Source organism: Papio anubis, chromosome 9 (assembly GCF_008728515.1).
Source record: "Papio anubis isolate 15944 chromosome 9, Panubis1.0, whole genome shotgun sequence".
Taxonomy (NCBI): Eukaryota; Metazoa; Chordata; class Mammalia; order Primates; family Cercopithecidae; genus Papio; species Papio anubis.
In genome coordinates, this window is record NC_044984.1 from 60571982 (window position 1) to 60592934 (window position 20953).

At 40.6% G+C, this 20953-nt stretch overlaps 1 protein-coding gene across 2 annotated transcripts in view; it reads left to right on the plus strand.

Moving 5' to 3' along the window:
* The first annotated feature begins 3105 nt into the window (after positions 1-3105).
* IRAK3 (interleukin 1 receptor associated kinase 3) overlaps positions 3106-20953 on the plus strand; it is a 59026-nt gene continuing 41178 nt past the window's right edge. Inside the window, exons 1-2 of one of the 2 annotated variants that reach the window (XM_003906738.4) lie at positions 3106-3654; positions 17310-17492. In XM_003906738.4, the coding sequence (XP_003906787.1) occupies positions 3522-3654; positions 17310-17492 (316 nt within the window). In that variant the 5' untranslated portion in view covers positions 3106-3521. The remainder of the gene's footprint in view (positions 3655-17309; positions 17493-20953) is intronic. The other variant, XM_009181151.4, reaches the window with a different exon arrangement.

The window sequence follows — 20953 nt, forward strand, 5'->3', positions numbered from 1 at the left end:
CCCACTTGAGAGTCTTGGCCTTGATTTTAAATTGAGTTCAATTAACAGGATTTTGGTTTTCCACCCTGTTCCCCAGCTACACTCAGGTGCATGGGTGCAGAGCCAACTTAGAAAATTGGATTTAATCAGGATTTTAGACTTGCCAAGAGAGCTCAACAAAGTGGGAGAGGAACAAGGGAATGTAGAGCATATGCAAAGGAGTGAATATATTAATTGACCACAGACCTAATGGAGAAGCAGAAAAGTGAGGACGTCAAGAGGGTGGAGCCAGAAAAGAGGCAGCAAGATTTTGGATTGGATATCTGGTGAAGGGAAAGGATTGTTGGGGTCAGAGTACTAGAGGGAATGTGCTAGAAGGACAGGAGGTATGGTCAGAGAGTGGATTCATGAAAGAAAGTATAGATGGGATGCAGCTATTGATAATGACAAATTCTAGGGTAGCTCATGGGATTGAGTGGCTGAAATGGAGCATTGGGTGGAGTACAATGTCACTGGAGGAGAGGAGTCAAGGAAATGAGAGGCCAGGCATTGGAAAGATCACCATCCATTCTACATATATATCTGTGTGTGTGTATTTAATTTTGTTTCATCAGCTTTTAAGTTCCGGGGTACATGTGCAGGATGTGCAGTTTGTTACATAGGTAAACATGTGCCATTGTGGTTTGCTCCACAGATGATCCCACCACCTAGGTATTAAGCCCAGCATCTATCAGCTATTCCTTCTGATTCACTGCCTCCCCTACCCCTTCCCCTGACAGGCCCCAGTGTGCATTGTTCCCCCTCCATGTGTCCATGTGTTCTCATGGTTCAGCTCCCACTTATAAGTGAGAACATGCAGTGTTTGATTTTCTGTTCCTGTGTTAGTTGCTGAGGATAGCGGCCTCCAGCTCCATTCATGTCCCTGGAAAGGACATGATCTCATTCCTTTTTATGATTGCATAGTATTCCACGGTATATATGTACCACGTTTTCTTTATCCAGTCTGTCGTTGATGGGCATTTGGCTTGATTCCATATCTTTGCTATTGTGAATAGTTATTCTACATATATTTTAAATCACTGAGAACTAAGACAGGATTAGTACTGGAGAGAGCAACAATGGGCCAGGAGCTAGAGAGTCTAAAAATGAGGAGAAGGAATTGGAGTCGGGGAGATCAGCAGTTGACAGCAACCATGATGATATAACCTGATGATATAAAAATCAAAACTCAAAGACAGTTTTAGGAATAGGGAGGGAACATGGTCTGAGAACAACTGCCAACCCTGAAAATACAGGAAATTTCACATACTTTAGCTTTCACATAGGATCCTTGCTTCTTGGTAAATTACAAGATCTGGCAAAGCAGGCTGTTCTGATTGCTTCCTTCATCTGCAGTGATTTCCTGGTTCCTCTGAGTGAGTTTGCCTCCCCTGTAGTAGCAACTCAAGAGCTACCAAATAATTAATGACCTCTTGCCTCTGTTGCTCAGAGTGTTCAGGTAGTCACTTTAAGAGGTGTAGAGAGGGCTGGGTGCGGTGGCTCATGCCTGTAATCCCAGCACCTTGGGAGGCCAAGGTGGGTGGAACACTTGAGCCCAGGAGTTTGAGACCAGATTGAGCAACATGACAAAACCCCATCTCTACAAAAAATACAAAGGTTAGCTGGGCATAGTGGCATGCACCTGTAGTCCCAGCTGCACTGGAGGATGAAGTGGCAGGATCACTTGAGCCCAGGGGTTGGAGGTTGCAGTGAGCCAAGATCACACCACTGCATCCCAACCTGGGCGACAGAGCGACTAAAACAAAATAGAAAGAAAGAAAGAGAGAAAGACAGAGAGAGAGAGAGAGAGAGAGAGAGAGAGAAAGAAAGAAAGAAAGAAAGAAAGAAAGAAAGAAAGAAAGAAAGGAAGGAAGGAAGGAAGGAAGGAAGGAAGGAAGGAAGGAAGGAAGGAAGGAAGGAAGAGGTGTACAGCGTGTACAGATTGACAATAAAACCTTGAACAACGGCATATGGAAATTCCTGCCCACACAGTATGGGCTTTGCCAGTTTTTAGGTATATTTTTATGGAGTATTTTCGCTGACAAGGACCATCCAGGTAGGGGCATGAAATGCTAGTGTTTCATAACTCGTGATCTCTAGATATTCCTAAGACTACAATCTGAGAGGTTTAAAAACACCTCTGGTGTTTTCACTTGATGGTCACTGCCCACTCTTCTAGTCATTAAGGCTAAGCTTTTTCTCACCACTTTGAAAACAACTTTTTGTCACTGGTAACATGCCTTGTGTGACCTAGAGGATTTCGAAACAACAATTTTACTTAAACTCCGTGAAGATTTCAAAACAATAATTTTACTTAAACTCCATGTTGAAGGCAAAAAGCGAGATTATGTGAAGCACTTTGAGGAAGGAAAAAATGATGGAACGATATTTCATCAGGGAAGCCCATGAGGAAGAGAATTTCTTAAAACCAAGTAGGTGTATGGAGGAGGGGCCGCCTCGTGAAGAAAACGAGCATAATTTTACTCTGATTTGGTGTCTCTTCTGTTTTTCTGTTGTTGATATCTACATTCATCTTTTCCAGTAATAATCCCATATATGCACATTTTTATCTGTTTAAATTCAGTAAAAGTTGGGAGGAAAATGTGTCAACACTTTTAGAGGGTAATGGGCTGAGTGGGGTTGTGAGTGATTATCTTCTTTTTTCAGTTTTTTTTTGTGGGTTTTCCAAGTGTTCCTCGATGAACATGGATAGCTATTCTGACAGGATAAACAAGAAATAGTCCGGGGACAGTGGCTAATACCCCCAGTCCCAGCACTTTGGAAAGTCGGAAGTGGGAGGATCGCTTGAGGCCAGGAGTTTGAAGCCAGCCTGGGCAACATAGCGAGACTCCCTCTCTACGAAGAAAGAAAAAATAATAATTAACTGGCGGTGGTGGCGTGCGCCTGTGGTTCCAGCTACTCAGGAGGCTGAGGTGGGAGGATCGCTTAAGCCCAGGAGGTGGAGGCTCCGGCGAGCTGAGATACAGCCACTGCCCTCCAGCCTGGGCGACACAGCGAGAACCTGACTCAAAACAAAGAAAAAAAGGAAGAAAAGAAAGGAAGGAAAGAAGGAAGGGAGAAACTTTCAGAAACAAACTTTTTAAAGAAGTAATGACACCTCTAGCTATCCACACCAGGAGACCGCCTAGCCATGGGGCACGGTGGGCCCCTGGTAGCTCTGAGCTCTGGGCTTTCTCCAGTTCTCACTCTGCTTGTTTCAGCAGCTCCATCCCCACCGCAGAGGTGTGAAGGGGCGCAAAGCCAGCGAAGGGAGAACCCGGGTTGGGTAACCCCCCAGGCCAGGCCAAGCGGCCGCACGGGCATCTCGGGCTAGGCGCGCCTTGCGTCACGTGGGCACCGCCCCTGCCGGGGCCGGGGAACGGCGTGTTCCTAGGGCTCTGCAGCCGTCGTGGAAGCAGGATTTCCGCGGTTGTGTAACGGCCTGTCGCGGGCCTGCAGGGGCCTGGGCTCCGCCTCGTTCCCGGGGCTCGGGCCACCGTGCCATGGCGGGGAACTGCGGGGCCCGCGGCGCGCTGTCGGCGCACACCCTGCTGTTCGACCTGCCGCCCGCGCTGCTGGGGGAGCTGTGCGCGGTGCTGGACAGCTGCGACGGCGCGCTGGGCTGGCGCGGCCTGGGTGAGTTGGCCGGGACCGGCCGGGGGCGGCGGGGGAGCGGAGCGCGCCGCGGGGCCAGCTCGGCTTAGGCTCCGCGTCGCCCTGCACGGCTGGGGTCGCTCGCGGGGCTGGCGCGGCCTCCGGGAAGTTCCCGCCGGGGAGCAGGCCCCTTCCTTTCCCGGGGAGGACGCAGAGACTCCCTGGGACCCAAAAGCCAGCCCTGCCTTCTCTGTTTCAAAGAATTTTGGGTATCGCAGCAATGTCAAGGGAGACGAGGCCTGGGAAAGACGGATAACCCGCGTGAAAGCATCTTCTGTTCGTCCGCAATGCCACCCTCACTGGGTTCGCAATGTGTCATGTCTTCTGGCCCTTGCGAAATCATCCCAGAATATCATTTTCGTATTAGGACATTTTTAGAACTTTGAGATATTTATCCTTTGGTGTTTTCAATGCATGCCTAAGCCCCTAACTTAATTCCAAGTGAAATGCTAAAGTAAAATATGATTTGCAATGAACGTGGCTCCTAGTTTTCTTAATTAAATCTTATTTAACCAATTTCGTTGAATGAAGGTTTATGCTCGAGTGACTTTTTATTTTAGTCTAAAAAAATTGGCTTCAGAACTGTATTTTATGCAGACATGGGAAAGTTGAGCAACTGCCTGTTTGGAAGTGTTGAGTGTAGCCAGAGATAATTCAGACAAAAATCTTTGTTTTGTTAAGTATAGGCATTTTTGGTTAGATTTGATATTCCACAATGTCATGTTTAATGTTTATTGAAAAGAATCATGATTATGTCAAAATAACTTAGCTTTAATGGTCTGAAGTAGGATTTTTCTTACCAGGACTAGCAGAAGACCTAAATGGAGAGTTTTCTTTGTTACTGATGAACAGGATGGTCACAGTCTTTGAATTGTAGCAATGGGCTTCTAGTTATACAAAAAATGTTTATATATTTTAAGCTCTGTAATTTTAAGTTATGCCCCCCCCCAAAAAAAAGTCTGATTTCTAGAAAACAGAGACTTCCAGTGTGCAAAAGAGGGATTTTGAGGGATAAGGTCACTTCCCCATCAGATCTTTTTGAGATGGATTTTGGCGTCGGCAGTATTTATACCCCTGGATTTCCTAGAGTTACTGACTGTGAAAGAAAAGTGTTTTTAGTCCAGTTTAATGTTGGTGAATGGGGCCAGGTGGGTATCATAAATTAGTGAGGCAGATTATTCTCTCTGTTGATAGCACTGAAATCCAGATATTCATGCTTTACATGGCTTGTCTCATATAGCCCCTCCAATTACTCTGTGAGCCATTATCATTGCCAGTGTTTTTTAACAGGTCAGGAAACTGTGGTACAAATTGGTTAAGTAACTTGTTCAGGTTCACCAGCTGGAAGTGGAAGAGCCAGGATCTGAACCATGGCAGTCTGGATCCAAGGCTTATGTCCTTAACCCCAGCCACTCTACACTTCTTCCCTTACTGCTGTGCTCTTTTTGGCCACATCTAACAGCCTCCCTAAAGTACAGACATTTCTGGCATCAAAGAACAATTCAGTGATCCATTTCAAGCATGCAGCCCCATTTCCCTAGTGGTGAAAATAAATGAGGACCACTCAAATGAGAACAAACAAAAGCTAATTTTTCAAAGCAAGGGAGCCAGCCACCATTACTTGTGTTTGGCAGAAACTCAAAAGCAGGCAGAGGACGGAGGAGGGTGGGAGAAGGCTGTAGTTATGTCCTGATTGGAGGCTATTGATACAGGGAAGCTGTAGCTGAGCTACCTAAAAGGGGGGTATGCTGTGTGTTTGTTTAGGGGTATATAATTGACTTTCTCTGATTGGCCCTAAGTTGGAAGTAGGAGCAAAAATTGAGGAAGCTGTCAGTAATTATTCAAGTCCTGGCCATTTGGGGCAGGTTGCTACAGGGTTTATAGTTTGGCTGCCTGGGCTGGTTGCTACAGTTTAACCCAGTTGCTGATAGTTTAACTTGTTAGATACTGTAGATGGTAGGTTGGTTTCTTGGACTGGTTGATGCACATTGTCTGCAGAATTCTGTTTTTATATATAAGCTGGCCGTTGTCCATTTGTGTATTCATTCTCTCATAGGGCAAGGGTCTAAAATGTTTACTCCATGATACTTCAGCCGTAATTCATTGTGCAAGTGGTCATGCCTACTGACTGCCTGGACTACTGAGCTGGCCCTGACCAGGTGCTGCACAAGCTGTTGGCTCAGCAAGAAGGCAAGGCCAGCTCAGTTCAGGGTGTTGAGGCAACTGCCTGTACTAAACATGCTGAGTTGTCCTGTGGGCACAGTGAAGGGAGAAAGAGGGGAAGAGGTGCAGGGAGGGAAAACTTAACCTTCGAGAGGGGAAGGAGAGTGATGGAGGACTGAATCAAAGAGGCAGTCCCTTGTATGCTCAGGACAGCTGACAGCCCAAGCTTAAATATAGAAAACAACCGTAATATACTAAGTAAAGCTCTTTCGAGCTGATCATGATTCTTGATGACGGTATCAGTCTATGTTTACCAAGGCAGCTCATATAGCAGCCTATATATGATCAGTGTGTGCAGGATAAGGTAAGCCAATCATTCACAAACCGAAATCATCTATGCAGTCTTTTAAATACACAGATGCAGGTCTCACTCCTAGAGCTGCTGATTCAGTAAGTCTGGGTTGAGGGTCCAGCTTCTTTCATTTTTTGTCAAACCCCAGGAGTGAGTCTGATGCACAACCTGATTGGGAAGCCATTGCTTAGGCCAAATTCTCTTCTTTAATAGTGTCTTCATATAACAGATATTTTACTACATTTTTTCATTACTTCATTTAATTACTTTTATTTTTAAACATATTCTACATATTACTCTTCAAATCACTTTTGTCAAGTATTATTATTATTACAAATAATGTAATAACAAGATAATATATTCTCTGGTTATCATTGATGACTTTATGGCTTTTAGTGAAAGCAAGAGCCCAAAAGCCCAAATGAAAAATGTTGTTTACATTACAGACATGATAACGTAGTACATATAGAACCTCTGGAGACAACTCATCTGATTACATTAACATAGATTGGTATTTAAATTAAATTGTTTGGAGCAGCTGACACCATAAGACCTCTCAACAATTATGATGCACTGAGAAATGCTTTTTGCAGATGATTTATAATAGGCTGTATTCAATTTTCTTCCTCTCAAGAAAGGAAAGGGAAATTATTATATAAATTATTAATAATTACTTTAAAAATTAAATGTAAAATCACACTAAGTGTGTGTTTGTATATTCAATAAAGATTCAAAATAATAGTAGTAATAATAATAAAGCTACCTCCTATCAAGGCTTACTATTGGCCAGTGTGATAAGCATTTTACATGGATTATCTCATTTACTTATCACAACAATTCTATGAGGTAGATACTCTTCCTATTTCCATTTTATAGATAGGGGAACTGATTCTCAGAGAATTTAAGTAACTTGCCTTGAGTCACAGTCTTCTAAATGGCACACTAAGATTCTAACCAGATGATCAGACATCATAGTCTATGTTTTTTTTTTTCCTTTTCTTTCGAAATTTTAAATAGATGTGTTTTTTATACTATTATTATTATTTTTTGAGATGGAGTTTCACTCTTGTTGCCCAGGCTGGAGTACAATGGCGCAATCTCAGCTTACCGCAACCTCCACCTCCCGGGTTCAAGTGATTCTCCTATCTCAGCCTCCCGAGTAGCTGGGATTAAAGACATGCACCATTATTCCTGGCTTAATTAAAAAAAAATTTTTTTTTTTTTGTATTTTTAGTAGAGACAGGGTTTCTTCATGTTGGTCAGGCTGGTCTAGAACTCCTGACCTTAGATGATCCGCCTGCCTCGGCCTCCTAAAGTGCTGGGATTACAGGCGTGAGCCACCGCGCCTGGCCTAGATGTGTTTTTTTACGAACAGTTTTAAATTTATGGAAAAGTTTAGAAGATAGTAGGAAGAGTTCCCGGATACTCTGCGTCCTTCGCATACTCCGCACCCAGTTTCCCGTTATTAACATCTTGCATGAGTGTGCTGCATTCATTACAATACAATATTGACACATTATTATTAACTAAAGTCCATGCTTTATTCAGACTTCCTTTGCTTTTACTTGATGTCCTTTCTCTGTTCCAGGATCCCATTCAGGATACCATATTACATTTAGTTGTTGTATCTTCTGGCTTCTCTTGGCTGTGATGGTTTCTCAGACTTTCCTTGTTTTTGATGACTTTGACAGTTTTGAGGAATATTGGTTGGAACTTATCCACTATTTTGTAGACTGTTTGTCAACTGCGATTTGTCTGATGTTTTTCTCATGATCAGACTGAGGTTTTGGATTTGGGGGGGGAAAACCATAGAGTACCAACCTGTATCCAGGGTCAGTACTATTTACAGGAGTTATCACTGCTTATGTTAACCATGGCTGAGGTGGCGTCTGTCAGATATCTGCCCTGTAAAATTACTTCACTTCCTTCTCTTTCTGTTTCTTACTTTTTGGAAGGAAGTCACCATATGCAGTAGAGCCTGCTTTTTTTGTGTTGCTGTTGTTGTTTTGGAAACGGGATCTCACTCTGTCATCCAGGGTGAAGTGCAGTGGCACAGTCACAACTCACTGCAGCCTCGACCTCCCAGGCTCAAGTGATCCTTCCTACCTCAGACTCCCAAATAGCTGGGACTGCAGGCATGTGCCACCACACCTGGCAAATCTTTTTGTACAGATGGGGTCAGGCTGGTCTCAAACTCCTAGGCTCTAGCAATCCTCCTGCTTCAGCCTCCCAGAGTGCTGGGATTACTGATGTGAGCCACTGCTCCCGGGTAAGCCTGGTCTTTTGACCACTGTGTTATTTCTCTCACATGTTAGCTAGACAATGCTATGTCTAGCTCTCACTTCTCCTCTAAGCTAACACCTCACTGCTCTGTTCCTCTTTATGGTAAAATTCCTCAAAAGGGCTATTTATACTCCAGGTCCTCCATTCTTCCTTGAACTCCTCCAAATCAGGGCTTCACCTCCCACTGCTTCATTGAAATTCCTCTCATCCCAAGTCACCATAGCTAAATTCAATGGTTGGTTCAAAGTTTTGATCTTATTTGATATAGTTGATCACTCCTTTCTCCTTTCTTCTTGAAGCACTTTTTTCCTTTTCTTTCTAAATTTTAAATAGATGTGTTTTTTTATGTTATTATTTTTTGAGATGGAGTTTTGCTCTTGTTGCCCAGGCTGAGTGTGGTGGTTCACGCCTGTAATCATGCCCCTGCTGGGTGTGGTGGTTCACACCTGTAATCCCAGCACTTTGGGAGGCCAAGGCGGGAGGATTGCTTGAGGTCAGGAGTTCAAGACTAGCCTGGACAGCATGGTGAAACCCTGTCTCTACTAAAAATGCAAAAAATTAGCCAGGCATGGTGGCAGGCGCCTGTAATCCCAGCTACTTGGGAGGCTGAGGCAGGAGAATCCCTTGAACCTGGGAGGCCAAGGTTTCAGTGAGCCGGGATCACAGCACCATACTCCAGCCTAGGCGACAGAGCGAGACTCCTGTCAGAAAAAAAAAAATAATAATAATAAAAATTATATGCCCCTTAATTTCTTCTCTCCTTATAGATTTATCTTGATGTCTTAGAGTGCCCCTGGGCTTAGTCCATGGACCTTGTCTCTTCTGTTTATCTGCTAAATTTACATAAATTCCATCTATATATTAACTCCCAAATTTCTAGCTAGCCCAAGTCTCCCTCTAGAATGTCATCTTCATTTATCTATTTACCTATTTGACAGACATCTCCAACTTAACAGCTCAGAAATGCTCCCCCTAGCCCTCCCAAAGTTTTCCCATTTCAGTAATGGCTGCTCCATTCTTCATTTGTTCAGGCCAGAAATATTAGCCTTTTGTGACTTGTCACTTTCTCTCACAAACCACGTCCTATCTCTCAGTAAATGATGCTGCTGACTGTGCCTTCAGGATCTATCTAATAATCTGACCGCTTCTTACCACTGCCACCACAGCCATCTTGGCACCAACCACCATCAGTTCCCACCTCTACTATTTTCGCAGTTGGCTGACTGGGCTCGGACTCCCTGCTACTGCCCTTGACTTCCTCGAGTGTCTTTGCAGCCCAGCAGTCAGCGAGCCTGTGATGCATGTAAAGCATATGCTATCATTGGCCTATTCAGAACCCTCCAGTGGCTTCCCAGGCCACTCAGAGCAAACCCCGAAGTTCTGCATGGCTTTTCTCACTTTCTTCTCCCTCTTGTTTGCTTGACTCCAACCACATTAGCTTTCTTGTTCCTTGAACACGCAATGAACATTCTTCCTGCCAGTAACCTTGTAGGCTTGCTTCTTCACTTCCTTCATGTTTTTGTTTAACTATTACCTACTCTGACCACTTTTTTGTTTTGTTTTGTTTTTTGAGATGGAGTTTTGCTTTTGTTGCACAGCCTGGAGTGCAATGGTGCAATCTTGGCTCACTGCAACCTCCACCTCCTGGGTTCAAGTGATTCTCCTGCCTCAGCCTCTCAAGCGGGATTACAGGCGCCTACCACCACACCTGGCTAATTTTTTGTATTTTTAGCAGAGACAGGTTTAACCATATGGTCCAGGCTGGTCTCAAACTTCTGGCCTTAGGTGGTGCTGGGATTACAGGTGTGAGTCACCATGCCTAGCCGTGACCACTCTTTTAAAATTGATTACCCCCTCTAACACTCCCTTATGCCTCTTCTCCAGTTTATTTTTCTCTATATTATTTATCACCTCTTACATACTTCATGTATGTAAGTATCTCTATGTATATATAAAATAAACTATATACATATGTAAACATATATATGTTTATTTGTTTATTCTTCATCTAGAAATAAGCTTCAAGGGGGCAGGGATATTTCCTTCCTTTGTTTCCTGCTGACTCTCTTAGCATTGAAAATTGTACTTGGCACAGAGCAGGCACTCACTAAATATATGTGTTTTGAATAAATTAATGAATCAACAAATGTCTATTAAACATCCAAAACCTTGTTGAGCAGAATCTTTGACAAAGCACTGTAAATACAATGTCCTAGTCCTTGCTTGTAAGAATTTTCCAATTTAGTGTAGGCAACAGACCTATAAAAGTTTAACAATGGAAGAATGTGTGGGGAAATAGTATTGATATTCACCTGGGAATGAAATTACATAGCTTCTGACTGAAACCTTGGTGTTGAGGGTGAATTCTCTCCCAGAGGTAGTTAATGTTAGGTTCCTACCTGTGTCTAGGATTAAGAGAGCAGGACAGACAGAGGGGCACCTGAGAAATCGCACACAGCCCTCCCCAGTTATGAGTCCTACTCAGGCATGGGGTAAAACATACACATGAGCTTAAGTATGAATAAGAACTATTTCTTCTAAAATATATTAACTAGTGAGTGTTAATGCTCACAGTCTGGTATGAAGAACAGATCTAACTTATAATTTTGACTTTTGTTTTACTTTTTTGGAATTAAAATATCTTTAACCTTAATAGTTCTTTTAAAAAATTGTCTAATTTTTTGCATGCTTCGTAGAAAGAAAGAAACATCTTTCCTTTTTCCATTACAGTATCTAAAAACAAGCTCTGTGAGAATGGAGTCTTAATTTTACAGGGGTTTTGGCATGTGGTTGTATGCAAATACAAAGATTCCAAATACGGATGTGTTGCGTTATTTGAAAAAACCCCTTCAGAGACATATTTGCATATGGAGACGTGATTTCTGCAACTGAAAACCCCAAAGGTTAACACTACTTAGACAGTCCTGCACTCTTAAAACAGCCTTCAAGGACCTTTGAGCATGTGATTTCTGAACTTCTTAGGTTGACTTTTTGGCTTATGTGACTCCAATATGACTTTCAACAAAAGATTTGTGTTCCAAAAAATGGTTTTCAACAATGCTTAACTAACAGCATGTTTTTCTTAATTTGTATTTTCAGTTTAGAATGCTTTTAATTTTATCAACACAATTAATCATTGAGAACTTTTCTCTATATTTTTATTTGATATGTACTGTGAGTAAACAAAGTCCTATATTCTGAAAGGGGACAAGTAAGGGAGAGTTGGAGAAAATGATGAATATTGAAGAATGTAATTAACATGTTGATAGTTTGCATTTCTGTTGTATCAGATTGAAACTATTTTATAGAATTGGATCTAAATGAAGTATGCATTTTATGGACGCTAATAATACTCTTTAGCGATGTTTCTATTCAGAATGCATCATCGTTAGAGAAAAGCTATTAAGGTTGCAATGTGAATCACCAGTTGGAAAAAGAGAAAACATATTTCACTTCCAGTCCAGAAGCAATCCATACATGCAGGCAGTCTGGATCAGTTTTTCACCATGAACTTCTGCTATTAGAAAAAAATGCCTTTGACTAATCTAGCTTTCCTTAGATTTGGTGCAAACTCAGAACTATAAGCCCCTGGTCAATTTAGAGAACTTAAAACCCCAGCTCATTTGACATCTGTTCATTCATATTCCAGCTGAATCTCAGAAATGTGCTTAAGGGAGAGCATCTGATATTAGCAGTTTCTCAGCCAAGTCACAGGACAGGACAGCAGAGAGTCATGGCCTGCTGCACTTTTAAAAGGGTAATCAAGGAATTAAAAACAAAACAAAACAAAAAACAAAGAATGGAATTTATGGAAAGTATGGAATGAAAAGCTGACATTCCCTGGGACTTGAAATGTTAACTGTGGATTTCCTTTACAGCTATCAACTGTGCCTTTCCTTCTGTGGCAATTGTTGTGAGCAATTGAAGGTAGCTTCAACCTCCTGGGCTCAAGCTATCCTCCCACCTCAGCCACCTGAGTAGTTAGGATTACAGATGCATGCACACCACCAAGCCTGGCTAATTTTTAAATTTTTTGTAGAGATGGGGTTTTGCCATGTTGCCCAGACCTGTCTTAAACTCCTGGGCTCAAGCGATTCTCTTGCCTTGGCCTCCCAAAGTGCTGGGTTTACAGGCGTGAGCCACTGCACCCAGCCTTGATTAATTTTCTAATAGAAAACATAGAAACCTAAACTTTCCCTTTGCTGAAATTTGATATTTAGAGTTCTCTTGTTGGAATGTTCATTTTGAGAGTGGGAAGTGTTTTACAGATTAGAGGTGCTATAATTAATTAACAGGCCAGGGAAGAGCAAGAAGATTTATTATATGTTTTAGGTGGGACTACAAGGACATTTGTAAAGAAGTTTGAGATTGTTCAGTGAGGCTATGTTTTGCCTGGAGTTGTGTCATAGGTCGATGGCAGTGCCACCACTAAATACATACGTTCCTGTACTCTCCCAGAGGCCCACGGGAATGCTTTGTTTTGACTAAGAACCTTTTTTCTTGGAAAGCAGGATAGTCTGTGGGGCTCAGACTCATTCATTTGTCTTGTTTTCAATCTGAAACTCTAGCGATTATTTTTTTCCTCCCCAGGATAGTGTACCCTATCCAATACTTCAAGAATTGGCCTCTCTTTAGAAGTACTCAGTTTTAGACATGGCATGGCTCAGGCTTCAGAAACCACCCCTCCAGAAAGGCTTCCCTGCTGTTCTCATCTTTAGGTAGAGGCCTGTCTTCATAGTCAACTCACGCTTGGTGCATGCAATTACTGTATTGCTGACACATAACAGATACTCAACAAGTGTTTGAACTACACTGATTTGCAGTATTTCTCTTAAGAGCTTTTAGAAATAGCTAAATAAAGTGTTTATTAAAAATGTGCCTCAATGAAATAGGCAGATTACCTCATCAGAAAGAAATACATTAAAATAACATTACAACATTTGGCTAATATTTTTGCTTTTTAAGGCTTCCTTTTAAAAATGATAAGCTATCTAAAACATATATTGGCATGTGGATAGTCTTTGCCTCTTTGTGAAACGTCATCTCTTCAAGGAGATGAGGAATGAATATATTCTTCCCAGAACTTGAAATATGGAGGAAGGGCAAAGACATTCTAACTCAATTATGTCAGACATTTTATTCTAGCTATTTTTCTTTCCTTACAGCCTAAACATGCATTCAAATAGAATGTCTCAACTTTATCTTCCCTTGTTTAATATGTAATTTGCAAAGGCTGCCACTCTGTTTAACTCTGTTCTGGTACAGGTTGTAACAGAGTAACAAAATTCAAGATATGACCTTGTGTATATCAGTCAGGATAGACCAAGTTATGCTGCAGTAACAAGCAGCACCAAAAATCTCAGTGGTTTAACATAGCAGAGGTTTACTTTTTGCTCCCAGGAAGAGCTCTGAGAGTCCAGCAAACTCTCCTCCATGTGGTGGCTCAGCATTTCAGGCTGCTTTGGTCTTGAGGCAGCCCCCTGTCAACACGTGGTGAATTGTACCCTGGTTCTTCAGTGTTTCTGGCTGGAAGAGACATAAAGGCGTCCCTAATCTGAAAGGGCAGGGAAATGGAATCCTCTGTGATGGGATAGAGGGTTGGAAGTTATTAGCGGCACTAGTAATGTCTACCATGTCAATTTTTAGCTCATAAAAAGAGGGCCAGTAATGGTTTCATATTGTGGAAACTTTCAACTTTCAGGATTTACTCATCGCCTCAGTGGGAGCATAAAGTTGAGGTAAATTGAATATTCCAGCAAAGGCTTGTAGAACCAAAAATTGGGCAGGGGGGGAATGCGATATAAAGGCAGAAGATATCTGCCTTTCTGCTGGCTTGATTTCAAACATAACTGGTGTAGCAACTCCCTAAGAAATGAATGACCTTTGGACTCTAAAACAGACTTTTGTGTGTGTGTGTGTGTGTGTGTGTGTGGGTGTGTGTGGGTGTGTGTAAATGGAGTCTCACTCTGTTGCCTAGACTGGAGTGCAATGGTCTCAGCTCAGCTCACTGCAACCTCCACATCCTGGATTCAAGTGATTCTCCCACCTCACCCTCCTGTGTAGCTGGGACTACAGGTGCACACCATCACACCTGGCTAATTTTTGTATTTTTTTAGTCAAGATGGGGTTTCACCATGTTGACCAGGCTGGTCTCAAACTCCTGACCTCAAGTGATCCTCCTGCCTCAGCCTCCCAAAGTGCTGGAATTACAGGTGTGAGCCACCACGCCTGGTCCCAAAACAGACTTTTAACAGAAGAAAGTTTCACAAGACTTATCATTCTTCTGATATCTGAACAACCATTGCCTTTTAAAAGCACATCTGCCTTTGGAGTATCTCCTTGGTGGAAAGGGGAGTCCTGTCTCCTATGAGATCACATTGGTTCCTGCTGGAGGGCAGCTTCCACATATTGGTATGTGGCAGGATGAAAGGGTGCTGAGCTCCTAAAGCCAGTTATGGTGGCATGTCAGGGGTCCCCCATGACGACCCTCAGATAACAGTAGGATTTGATCCACAGACTTGCATCCAGGATCCTAAATTTTTTAGCTTCTCTGGAAGGTAAAGTTATGAAAGGATGCTGCCATCACCACCAATAACCCAAAAACACTGTTAATTTTAGTGCTCAATATTCCAGGTTGTAAATATTATCATAGGAACGAGACCACCTTTTCTGTCATTTGCTTTCTTTCTCTCCACTTTGCCTCAAAGTACACTTTAAAATTTGGAAGTTGTGCAGAAAGGCAACATAAATTTTCACTTGAAGAAACCTGTTAAATCAGGGCACCACAAAAACTCATATGCTTTCTGCACAGTTTTAAGATGTTTATGCCAAACTTTAATTGAATTATTTAAAGCCTAGTATCCTAGTAAAACATTTCCCTGATTTTACCCAGATACTAGCTTTTAAAATTGCTCAAAAGTGTTCAAGGGGAAGACAGGGGGAACAAAACACCATTTCTCAAACCTTCAACAGTTGAATCTAACTGTATTACAAATGAATAATAACCACACTGAAGGGGTGAGGAAGAAAAGAATTAATCTAAGTAAGTTTGGAACACAACATCTTAACTGCATGTGCTTATGCTAAGGACAGAAAGAATTATGTATTCTGATTTTGCTAATGTGTTTCTCACAAGGTTATGGGTTGGCAATTCTGAAAGTACTTTATGTGCATTGTAGAATTAAACAAACAAGTAAATATATTATCAATAATATTATTGTTCAAGAATAAAGTTACAAATGAGGAAGGACTGAAATATACCCTGTGATGCTGGATTAAAATCCGAAGCATCAGAATAAATTCTTGGTATTTAATATATGCGCATACAGGTAGAGGAATAGAGATCCACGGATGAGTGTTCATACCTATATTTCCTTGCTCTGTGTTCTTAGAGGGCCTAGAAGCAATGGAACCTTGGCCACAATGAACAATTCTAGCACCGGGATTGAGCTTCTATACACCATTGTCCAATAAAGAGACCAGAGATCATCAGACAAATAATTGCAGTCCAGGAAAGGGGGAAATACAAAATAAGCCTGGATCACCTTGTAGAGCCAGAAAATAAGGAGATACTCACAAAAAGATAGGACTTGTCAAAAGAACATACGAGGCCTGCCGTGGTAGTTCATACATGTAATCCCAGCACTTTGGAAGGCCAAGGTGGTCAGATTGCTTGAGCTTGATCCTAGGAGTTTGAGACCACCTGGGGCAATGTGTCAAAACCCCATCTCTACCAAAAAGGAAAAAACAACCCACACAAATACAAAAATTTGCTGGGCATGGTGGTGTGGTGCACACCTGTAGTTGCAGCTACTTGGGAGGTTGAGGTGGGAGGATGGCTTGAGCCTGGGAGATGGAGGCTGCAGTGAGCTGAGATAGCCCCACTGCACTCCAACCTGGGTGACAGAGTGAGATCTTGTCTCAAAAAAAAAAAATAATAATAATAATAAAATTTTAAAAACCAGAAAAAAAAGAACACAAGAGTCAACCTACATGGACAAAGCTAGAATAATTTTAGCAACAAAATTATTAATGATAGTACTGGATTTTAACCCGTGGGATAAAATAAATATCCATGAGCCCATAGACATAAATAAACAACTGGATAAATAAATAAATAAACATAGGAGAAAGGACAGCTGTTTCTTACCAAAGAGTTCATGAAGGAAAAAGGGAAAATAGAAAAATCACCATTAAGTGAATACTGTGGTAATAATTGTGATAAATAAGATCCACTGGTGGATGCAAAATATTAGTGGCCCAAATCTGAGGAGAAGCAGAGTATTTTCATAATCTCAAAGTATCTCCCCCTAAATATTTATTAATTACAAAGGGAAAGATAATTTTATAGTAGAGAAACTCTGCAGATACTCCCTTCACTAAGTGATCAGAATAAACATTATTATTGATAAGACATCACTATCTTAAACCTCTTGATATGATGCACTGAGAAGGACAATATCATTTCACTGTCCTGAAAGACAAGGAAAGATTGAGGGACCATCATAGATTGGAGGAGATTAAGGAGAAGGAACAATTAAACATAATATGGAAAACTGGATAGGATCTTAGAACAGATAATGGGCATTAGTGGAAAAGCTAGTGAAATTAGAATAAGGTTTGCAGTTATCACTGATTCTGATCTTTGTATTGTGGTTAGTAAGATGTCAACATTAGCAGAAGGCAGGTGAGTATATGCCAAATTAGTTCAAAATAAAAGTTATAAATAAGAGGAAAGTTAAAGTTATAAATAAGAGGAAATAAACATAAGGTACACAAAAACAAGTATTTCAATGAAAGTACAGTAAACAATTCTTTGTTTATATTGCAATTTCCACAGCAGAGAGACTTTCAAGCAGCTGGCTGGATGTTCGTCATATTGAAAAGTATGTAGACCAAGGTAAAAGTGGAACAAGAGAATTACTTTGGTCCTGGGCACAGAAAAACAAGACCATCGGTGACCTTTTACAGGTCCTCCAGGAGATGGGGCATCGTCGAGCTATTCATTTAATTACAAACCATGGTAAATGCTGATTCTTATAATGTGGCTCTTAATCTGTAATAGGAACTATAGTTTATAAATTCGAATATTGCATTTTATCCAAGACATTGACTCATGCTGTGTGTCAGTGTTTCCTTACCTGTGGCTTTTATCTGGAAGGGACTTTCCAGCTTCACATTTTCTTGTGACACTTTCTTCCCTTATCACCTAACTTATACAACATATTTCTTTCTACCACTTTATAGTTTTGTTTTGTTTTTTTAATTTACTTTTACTTACAAACTACACTTTTTAAAATGTTTCATTTTTCGCAGTTAATAGAATGAGCTTGCTATCAAAAACTCCGAAACTCTTTGAGTCATAAATGTAATTGGAATCATAGTATTTGAGAAACAGATCATGCTATTCTTTGTTTTACTATATATTACAAGTTGAAAACATAATTGTATTTTCCCCCTATATTTAGTATTTTATATTGCACCTACCTCCAGAATAATCTTGGGATGTTTCTTTTATCTTCACTGCTATTTTTACGCCACAGCGTTTAACCCTGCCTTACTTGTTACTACCCATTCCACAGTAGCCTAATTCTTCCCTTTGTTTACCTTCTCTATTTCTGATGCTGTGTCATGCCTTATATTTAGAACCTGATCAATAAAGCTCGTGAAGTTTTCTCCATGTATTCTTTGTCAGTGAAATAATCTAACGTTACCTGTTCTGTTTGTTCCACTCAGATGTATTCATTTCAACAATAATGATCTTGGGGCTTATGTTATAGACCCAAGGCTCTTAGATTGGAAACTCTTTTGAATCAACATCTTTGTTCTTTGGCTCTTTTCATAGATCACATTTTTAGTTTTGTGTATTTGCACACATGTTCTTTGGTAATATATTTAGTGCACATGAGCCCTTGCACACACACACACAAGGAATCCTGAGAGGTCTGTACAAGAAAACTGTAGCTTCACATTGATTTTTATCTTGATCTTTCCTATTAATGGGGTATTAGTTCCTAATAGACTTCCACCATGGTATTATTCATATAACTTGGCTAATTCCCTTTGTCTTTCGCACATTGTTTCTTCACTTAGTTTAGTGCAGCAGAATATTTCACTGTGAAGTTGACTGAGCAAGTGAAATTCAGTGAGTCCCTGGGAACTGTAAATGCAATGCCTTTTCCATTATCTGAGCCTTTCTCAGCCACTGAAACCACCCACATGGCTTGCTGTTCATAATACAAACTTATGCCACTTTAATAGGACACCCAGGTATGTTTTATACGGCAGCGTTCAGTGTTCTGGAATAAATTTTAGAGTATATTTTCACTCTCTATGTTGTTTATTTATGCAACAGAGAATAAGTTGGACTGTAAGTGGACAAAAATTCCACATTCTTGGTTGACTCTTAGTCTGTTGCACATACAACATTTATTTTTCTTTTTTGGATGTGAGATTAGCTGATTGGTAAAAAGACTTTACTACCCTAGTACAAAGAGATAGGCAAATCTGAAGTGAAGAGGAGGATAGCACCTTCCTTCTTTACTAAAGAAAATAGCATTATTTAATTGTAATTGATTGAGTTGGTGTTTCAAATTAAGTAACAATTTTGAAAAAGTTAATTATGTAGTTGTTACAAGTGAGATGTGATGATTTGTTGGAAGCATAAGTTATCTTGCTCAACAGGGGTTTCCTATCATGGCTACTCACTAAATTAGGAGTTGGAGCTCCTAACTGAAGATGGATAAAACGATTTAGTCTTTCTGTGTTGCTACCATGGACAGATTTATCAGTTATCTAAATAATCAGCTATTGCCCACCTTTCCTTGCAATTTTCTTCTGTTTTGTGGAACTGATTTCATTTTAGAGGAATTTGGGGCTTTTATATTCCAACTTCCAGGCATCACGTTGTAGATTTGGATTTTCCCAGTCTTATAAAAATGGGCCTTTGATTTCCTCCCAGGTACTGTGCCTACAATTCAGGTTGCTGCTGCTTGGTGGTTTCTTCACATCAGTAAAGCATTCTGTCAGATCTCAGGACATACCAATATTGCTCAAGAAACTAGAATCTCTATTTTTTGTTATTATATTTCTGACATGCATGTCCTTATATATCACTTTTTGCATTTATATTTCAATGATCAGCAGTTGTTTTCCAGTTTTGACACAAAATTCACAGCTTTCTACTGGCTTCTTAAGAGAGCCATTTTCAATTTTCCATTTTATATGCCAATGAAGTATTATCTCTCTTTTCACAAACAGCAAAAGAATAATGACTTTTAGTGCCCCTACAGCCCCCAGATTTCACATTTTTTTTCTACACAAATTCAGTATGTTTGTTATTTTTTCTTCTTGCCTAGTTGCCCTGGCTAGAACCTTTAGCATGTTGAGTAGAAGCGGCAAGACCGGACATCCTTACCTTGTTCCTGATCTTAAGGGGAAAACATTCAGTCTTTCACAGTTAGTGATGATAACTGTCAGTTTTTTATAGATGGCCCTTATCATATTGAGGACATTTTCTTCTGTTGGTAGGGCTTTTATCATGATAGGGTGTTGGATTTTGTCAGCTGCTTTTTTGTCATCTATTGAAATGAACATGTGTTTTTTGTCCTTCATTCTGCTAATGTGGTGTATTACATTGATTGATTTTCAGACATTAAACAAATATTGGATTCCTGGGATACATCCCATTTGGTCATTGTATCTAATCCTTACATGCTTCTGGATTCAGTTTGCCAGTATTTTGTTGAGGATTTTTGCATCTATATTTGTAATAGGTATTGGTCTGTTGTTTTCTTGTAATGTCTTTATTTGGCATTGGTATCAGAATAATACTGATCTCATAGAATGATTTGGGAATTGTTCTATCCTTTTCTATTCTGGAAGAATTTGTGAAGGACTGGTGTTAATCTTCTTTAAATGTTTGGTAGAATTCACCTGCGAAGCTATCTAAGCCTCGGCTTTTCTTTGTGGGAAGTTTTAAAGTACCAGCTCAAACTCTTGTTATGAGTCCATGTATATTGTTTATTTTTACTTGAGTTAGTTTCAATAGTTGTGTCTTCCTAGAAATCTGTCCATGTCATCTAAGTTATCTAATTTTTGGCATATCATTGTTCATAATATTCCTTTATAATTCTATTTATTTCTGTGAGGTCAGTGTTGACGTCCCCTCTTTTTTTTCTTGATTTTAGTAATTTGAGTGTCTTTCTTGGTCAGTTAAGCTAAAAGATTGTCAATTTTATTGATCTTTTCAAAGAAATGATTTTGGTTCTATTGATTTTTCTTTTTAAAAAATCCTCTATTTTGGCCAGGCGAGGTAGCTCCCGCCTGTAATCCTAGCACTTTGGGAGGCCGAGGCAGGCAGATTGCCTGAGCTGAGGAGTTCAAGACCAGCTTGGGCAAAACAGTGATACCCCGTCTCTACTAAAATACAAAAAAATTAGCCGGCATGGCAGCGTGCACCTGTAGTCCCAGCTATTCAGGAGG